Source organism: Curcuma longa, chromosome 10 (genome assembly GCF_044706935.1).
Source record: "Curcuma longa cultivar G26 ecotype Majalengka, Jawa Barat chromosome 10, ITB_CL_G26_1.1, whole genome shotgun sequence".
Taxonomy (NCBI): domain Eukaryota; kingdom Viridiplantae; phylum Streptophyta; class Magnoliopsida; order Zingiberales; family Zingiberaceae; genus Curcuma; species Curcuma longa.
Genome location: NC_133870.1, coordinates 8,352,769 through 8,361,009, shown reverse-complemented (window position 1 = coordinate 8,361,009; position 8,241 = coordinate 8,352,769). Strand labels below are relative to the sequence as shown.

Genomic DNA, 8,241 nt, shown 5'->3' with positions numbered 1-8,241 from the left:
AATTTTGCCAAATATGTTCATTTCTGGAACGATTAAAAGATTTAACTTCTAGAAAGTTTATTTAATCATAGCTAAACACATAATTAAGCTGTGGATTAGTGAGTCGGGTAGGGCATGGATGGGGAATATTAGGTGAGAAGGCAACGGCCGCACCAAGTGGAGATAAGGATCTAAAGAGGTGGTTGCACCCAACGCAGTAGGGAGATGACTTTGGGTGAACAATCCAATAGTTGACTTGAAGCCTCAGCAAGATTTGGTTTGACTTTACTGCTTCTCCACTTTTTTCCATATTCAACGCAATCTAATCTAACTAACAACTAACAACAATACGAGGCCTTCGTCAAACACTTGTGGGAAGGTGATTAGGTGGGTTTGGTGGGATGAAATTGTATGAGAAGTCTTCCTCATGTCCAACGACTGAAATCTACCTGTAATAAGCGAGCTATTCTAATTAGCCAAGAATACATTTTACTGAAACACTGAAACATAGATCAACAATCAACAAAAAGCAAAGAATTTATTTTGAATAAAAAAATAGTTTTTAGATTAGCTTTTAGTTCACAAACCGTAAGCTGAAGAATTAAATGTGTTGAACTAGAATTTTGATTTTTTCCACACTGCATCTACTTCCTTGTCAACCATTGGCAAACAGTCTTCATACTCAGAAGAACCACCAGAGGCCATAGTTGTCTTTCCTGTCATTTTTGCCTGCATATTTAGTGTTCTATTAATTTGTGCCAATGCCAGAACTTAGAGATGATTATGTACAAAAAGGCTAACGCTTGATTGCTAATGACTTAGAAGACCATAAGTTACGTAGCAAGCATAGAGCTACTACAGTGGAAATACCAAGGTTGTCACTCCAGGCCTTGGACCTTCTACCCCACTCTTAAACATGGTAAACTATATATTTCTTGTCAGACTCAGAATGTAAGTTCAATCCTAAGATTTTCAAGGACTTCTTAACTGTATTTAGATATAATACGGCATTGGCTTGGATAACTAAATAACTTGATAGAAATATTCTGCAGATACCAACAAGAAAACTAGGACAGACTATGGTCCAAGTTTGGCCCCTTGAAGGGTTTTGTCATGGAGAGACAGATAGTAAACAGTTCAACTCTATGTACATTCACAGATGTGCTTATCAATATGCACAAAACATTTATAAATGCACATTAGTTTGTAATCAAAAGGTTCTCTTATTCAAAGCAAAGAATAATACCATGAAAATTGAAGCATGAAGAAAACACCTCTTTTTTTGCAGTAAAGTTAACAATTTTAGCTGAACTACCCTGTCCAACTAACATTGCTTCCAAGATGTGGCTTTAATTCTTAAATAAGGTTTTCTCATTTTGAAAGATTAAATTAGATGTGTTAAGAATAGAACAACCAAATCCAACCAAACCTCAATTGTTCTCATCACTCCTTGTTTACTGATATTACTTATTTAGTCTACTGCAAATTATACCATAACTCTTTACTGTCAATTATCATGCCTTGCTACCTTCCACTTTAACAAGTTGATAAACTCAACTCCTCTGTAGTCAAATCATGTTGCAGTTCCATATTACAAAGCTGTGGTCCGAGCTTTTTCCTGTATTGCATCACTTATCCTACTCTTTTCTACATCCCATTAGCATAAAAGTTCTTTATCTAATTATATAAGCTCAAGTCTTAAATAAATTCATGGAATTTCCTTGCTGTAGTTTTTAGGAATAAAATGAATTATTAAAGTAGTTTATTGATTTTCTTGGATAAGCCAAGTCTTCGACATCTGAACCAGACTTTGCAGTAGATGTATCACTTCCTTTTACCTGGAACATACACCTGAAGACCACTAGCAACTGAAAACTTACTGATGACAACAGATACATTTGCAGTTCTTAGTTCTTACAAGTGGATATCTTGGCTTAGCAAAGGCAATAATCTTCCCCTCGCTGTTTGAAACACTAACAATTTGCCTAGCACATTGTGCTTCACCATGAAGAATCATCTGCTCAAAATCAAAAGTCCAATAATATATTTAAAAAATTAGAGAACAGCAAAGTGATAGTGTGTCTATGCATGTGCAGCAATTACATTTTTCGTGTGTGCCAAAGAATGAACAGAAATAATAATAGAAAATAACCTTTAAAATGCCAGGGTCTTTCCATGGTCCTCTATCAGATCCAAGGCATCCACCATGTTCAACACATGTACAGCCACCACCAAGAATCTCTGGCAATTCACTAGAGTCCAGAAATCACTTTTCAGGGATATGAGAGAGACTAGAAAAAAACTGTAAGTAGGATAAACAAGGAAAAGTGCTAAGAAAACATAAACTATGAACAAGCTGGAAACCTAATTAAGAAACACCTTTCAAACTCTTTCACATGATATTTTATGTATCCATCCATAGTTGTCACTTGCATTAGCTTGTTTGCATCAACTTCTCCAAGCCTTTCAATGTAAACAGGTCTCCCATCTTTATCCACGCCATGATAACCTTGCGGATAGTACTTTAAAACCTCATCTACCTCTGAATGGTAAAAATCCTGATGAAGATATTCATATCAGATAACTGTGGTTTTCAATGAAGTTCCACATATTGATAAACTAAACTAGACCTTCCACTTTAATATTCATCAGATGAGTTGCTTTTACAGAATTTAATCAATTCTGTATTTTTGATCTCATGTATAATTATCTAAACAACAGATCATTTGTTTCCTCTTAATAGTGAAATGGGCCTTATTGCATTACTAATAACAACAATCAAGTACTATGGTGAGAATAGTTGGTGTTCTCTCGAGAAGAGAACAATATAATGGTCTACAAGAGAAGAGAGAGAGAGATAAACTTGTTTGACTATTGCTAAAATCAATTAAAAAATACTATTTTTTAAAAATAATTTTTTAATAAAATTTAATTTTCTAATACAAAATTACTAATTAAATTTTTATATTCAAATTTTGAAAAAAATCAATTAATAAAATTATTAAATTATTTATTTTTCTTGAAAAAATTTCTAGACGAGGTTAGTATTGTACTTTCATACTTATTCTGCATCGTCATAGGGATTGACTTCACAGACAAATATATCCTTGAAATTATGCCAAATTTTCTAAGCACGTGAGTTGCAAACAGAGAAGCATAGAGGGCATTTTGAACATTTAGTATGTGACTTGAGCATTTCAGTCTTCACGCTGAAATCAAACCGAACAGTCACGGTGCATTTAATTCGAAGAGCTATTCCAACCAAAAAAAGTCAGATAACTCATGCTTGACAAAGTAGCATTTGCTGAATCGGTCTGCATTCCTGAAGATCATTACTATAAATAAATACGTCTCTCCAATCTCATCACATCAGTTTCCAAATCGCAAATAACTAATGATTTCTTACAGTTTCTCAAAGCTCGTCATCTTCCTCCTGATCACCGGAGCCGTCTGCTGCTGCTGCTGCTTCGGCCAAGGCGGCGGCGATGGCGGCGCTACAGTCAGGTGCATACAAAGCGAACGGAGAGCTCTGCTTGCGATCATATCCAACGTGTCCTCCGACGGCCTCTCCGGCGAAGGGTTCTCTTCCTGGACCGGCGATGACTGTTGCCGCTGGACAGGCGTCGCCTGCGACAACGCCACCGGCCATATCACCGAGCTCGATCTGTATTTCAGTTACCTCGTCGGACAGATTCCCGAGAGCCTGGGGAACGACCTCGCTCACTTGGTCTCCTTAAATCTGTCGAACAACAACATCACCGGAAGGATTCCAGAGAGCTTGGGGAAGCTCGTCAGGCTGCAGGAGGTACGCTTGTCTGATAATCATATTTCTGGACAGATTCCTGAGACAATTGGGAACCTTCCAAAAGAACTTGAGATCGTTGTATTTTCCAGAGATGGCAACTCGATCACAGAACAGATTCCAGAAACGATTGGGAATCTTCCAAACTTGAGAGTTTTGCATTTGGAAGGCAACTCCATTACAGGGCAGATCCCAAGAACCATGGGCGATCTGTGCAACCTGACAGAATTAGATCTGTCCCATAACAAAATCTACGGAGAGCTGACAGATTTGCTCGATGGTTTGTCGAGTTGTGCTCAGGGAACGCCTCTATCATCCTTGAATGTGCAGAGCAACAACTTGAGCGGGCTCATCCCCACAAATCTTGGCAAATTCTCTCAAATACAGAATTTAGATCTTTCGTCTAACTCATTCCGAGGCGACATCAACGAAACTCACTTTTCCAGACTCACCAATCTGTCCCGTTTGAATCTCTCTTCCAACTCCTTGAATGTGATGCTGTCGAGTGATTGGATTCCCCCGTTCAATGATCTCTTCTACATCGATATGAGCCATTGTCATCTAGCTGCGTTTCCTAACTGGATTCGGAACCAAACCAGCTTGAGATTTCTCTACCTGTCGAGCGTCGGGCTGTCGGGAAATCTTCCAGTTTGGTTGTCGGATCTCAAGCTGGCCGCCGTTTTCTTGGATTCCAACAATTTGACTGGTCCATTACCTCAATTGGGATCTATAATCAGCTGGATAAATCTTTCCAATAACTCCTTTGTCGGCCCTATACCGTTGAGTGTCAACCGTACTAGTGCCCTCTACTTTTTGTTGCTGTCGCATAACAAGCTCGATGGCAGTGTTCCTTCCTCCATCTGCAATCTGACTGCCCTCGAAGTTCTCGATCTGTCTGATAACAACTTGAGTGGGGAATTCCCCAATTGCAGCAACTCATTTCCCAACAATCTGCTCTATTTACACTTGAACAACAACAAACTCTCCGGGAGATTTCCCTCTTTTCTTAGAAATTGTGGAATGTTAACCACATTGGACATGGGCCAGAATAGATTTTCTGGTGAAATACCAACATGGGTTGGAAGCAGCTATGAATTTCTGATGATTCTTCGTTTGAGCTCGAATTCACTCATTGGTGTCATTCCAGTTATAGCAGATCATTCTGATCTTCGAGTTTTGGATCTTTCATCCAACAGTCTTTCCGGCGAAGTGCCGCCGTCTCTGAGGAACCTGACTTTTATCGTTGAAAGAACGAACACTGGCAACTCTTTTGCATATGATGGTTATATGGAGAGTATCTTGCTCACCAGAAAAGGAATAACTGTTGAATACACTTTCAGTGTTCTCAGTTACCTAGCAAGCATCGACCTGTCAAACAATGGTCTTTCTGGTGAGATCCCAACTGAGCTCACAGACCTTCGAGGGTTGAATTTCCTGAACTTGTCAAGGAATCACATAACAGGAAGGATTCCGGAAGAGATCGGCAGCCTGACACAACTGGAATCATTCGACTTGTCCTGGAACAGTCTCGCCGGAGAGATTCCCTCCGGCATATCGGAGCTGCACTTCCTCAGCCACCTGAATTTATCTTACAACAACTTGTCAGGAAGAATCCCGACTGGCACCCAGTTGTCGACCTTGAATGACTCCTCGATATATGTTGGAAACGGAGGCCTTTGCGGAATGCCATTGCCACAGTGCAGAGATGTAGTCAGTGAAGCTCCATCTGATGCAGGAGATGAAGAAGATGACGATAAGATTGAAAAAATATTCCACATCATTAGCATTATCGTAGGGTTTGTCGTTGGTTTTTGGGCTTATATTGGCACAATCTTCATGAAGCAGAACTTAAGAGTTGCTCTTTTCCGGTGGATCGACAGGATCTATGACTGGATCTACGTGCAGTTGGCGCTGAAGTATGGAAGACTGAAGTCCAAATGGCAGAGGACTTGATTGTTTCTGGTTGTTGCCTGTAGCGTTCATAGTTTATCATCTGATTCTGTATAATTACGTGCAAAAAAACAGAATGTAACGCTATAAGAATGCATAAGTTTATATATATATATATATATATATATATATATGTTGTATATATAAAAAGTCAATGATTAACCTTAAGTAGACTAACGCCTTCATCTTGATTTGGACCATCTCAATCTCTTGATCATCTCACTCGATCTCGGCCACCTAAACCTCGGCTGCCTTGAGCACTCAAGCTCTTGCCCATGCAGCTTCTCAGTCATCTCTGTCATTCGGCTATCCTGATTTGGATCATCTCGGTCATTTTGTCTCTCTCGGCCACTCGAATCCCAATCTCGACCATTTCGATCTCTCGGCCACTCGATCATCTCAACCTCGACCATCTCAGTCTTTCGACCTCTTAGTTGCTCAATCAATCCGCCTCTCAGTACTCGACCCCGCAATCATTCAAACTTGGCCGCCTAGCTTTTAAATGAATTAGTTTATTCACCACTCATCCTTTATGAATCTCTCAGCCAAGCAACCTCTCAATCCGCTCGATTTCCACGCCTTATCTTGCCCACCGCCTCCGTCTCCTACAGAAATTGTTCTCAAGCGTGCGAACCTTTAAGGGGTTAGAACGATTATGAGGTTGTCAGTTTGGTTCTCTAGATCCCCTTGTGCTTGCGCATATAGCCGAAAAACAAAAATTATCGCCTCCAAGGTTTGTAGACTTGGTCCCTAGATGTCTCATATGAGCCCCCTGTCAGTAATCGTTAACCTACCCCTTGACCCCAACAAAGGTCTGTCCCAAATGTGGATATTCCTCCTCATAAGTATACAAACTCACCCATAGGTATGAAAGCTCCTCTCCACAACTCCAGTAACTTCATTTACTTTTTTTTTCTTCTATCGATATTAACTTGAGCATTGTACTTAATCCGTTTATTAATTTCTCTTGCGGTCCTTTCCTTGGCAGGAGCAGAGCAGTGGTGCGTGAGTTGTAGATTTATTGATAGATAGTGTGACCGTCCACGATATTAAGGGAACAATAATGTGAAAAAATTAGGCGACAAAAAAATACTGAAATTACTTTGAAGCAGAAAAACATGAACCAGCTCTGTATTTTTATCTTCATATAAAATTCTGATATTCAACGAACCTTATCAAGCGATCGAACGAATTGCCGATCAGTAGGCGCCGTTCTTGACCTCGAGATCCACCGACAAGGCGAGGGTGTTGCTGATGAGCTTTTCGAGGATGCTAGTGACGTCGGCCCCCGGCGAAACCAGCCCGAGGTTCTCGCTGAAGGCGTCGTTGCACTTCCCGACGTGGACGACAGCTGTGGAGATGGTTGCAGTGGCCTTATGTTGGCGCGTCAAGGACCCTTTCTCCATCGCCTTGTACTTCGGCGCCGCCTCCTTCAGGCTCACCACGGCGCTGCCGAAGGCGGCATCGCCTTGTACTTAGTTTAGTAATTCAGAAATGGATCATACATTCCATATTCGATCAGGGTTTTTCCAAACTTGAAAAAATTGGCAAATGAGTACGAGGAGGAAAGCATATGAATACACGTTTAGCTTTTTCATTGCCATTGCCAATGCTATGCGAAGCTAGGAATGTTTGTGTCTGTACTTGGGAAAGAGCACATCTTGTAATATAGAATTATTGCAGCACAGCAAGGATGAAAATTGTGTGCCTCACCTCACTATTACAAGCTTCACTGTGGCAGAATCAAATCTGTTCAGGACACATTTGGTACAAGAATTCAAGTTGTCATTCATGTGCATTCCTTCCTAATGGTGCTCTGTTCTTTCCTGGTTATCAACTTCAAGTTCAGTGTTCTTGTTGTCGCAAGAAATTTATCTTTCTTTTACTCACCAAAGGAGAGAAATTGTCAGATTTCCAACAGCTTAAACTACTGGCTCTTTTGTCCTGCAGATTTCTGTTGGAGAACTATTATAGTTTATCTGGAATCATATTGCTAAGTGAAAGATCAAGGACTACTTTTCTTATTTCAATGCTTGTATTTGCACAATATGAGATATGACATTGTATCACTATATCAAAGAAGAGGTATGAAACCGTTGGAGTGACAAATTCCATAAAAGGATGGATCAATAAGGAGGTTATGATGTTGGAAGGGTGAAGTTGTGAGCAGCCGAAGAAGATTTGAGCCACATAGATGAATGAGTCGGTGCGACCTTATCGAGCGACAAGCTCTAACAATGAGATTGTAGATGGTCCAATGGACTAGTCTTGAATGCTTTCGGACCCAATGCTGAAACTTAAAGACTTGATTCTCATGATCATGTCTTACAAAGGCACCATTGGATCCTTTGCAAAGATTTGAAACACAAATCTGTGTGGGATTGGAGATGGTAAATTGAATAATTCAAATTGTCATTTCCTGATCAAACAAAGAACAATTTTGCATTGGGCGATTGACACATCTTTAACTAACTGATTACAAAGAAACACATAGACGAAAAAACTACGAA

At 40.1% G+C, this 8,241-nt stretch overlaps 1 protein-coding gene across 1 annotated transcript; it reads left to right on the top strand.

Moving 5' to 3' along the window:
- Positions 1-3,368: 3,368 nt before the first annotated feature.
- Positions 3,369-5,823, top strand: LOC141836221 (receptor-like protein EIX2). Its single transcript, XM_074723664.1, has 2 exons — positions 3,369-3,813; positions 3,895-5,823. Exons 1-2 carry the CDS (start codon positions 3,374-3,376, stop codon positions 5,732-5,734), a joined length of 2,280 nt encoding a protein of 759 aa, XP_074579765.1. The 5' UTR covers positions 3,369-3,373; the 3' UTR covers positions 5,735-5,823.
- The last annotated feature ends 2,418 nt before the right edge of the window (positions 5,824-8,241 follow it).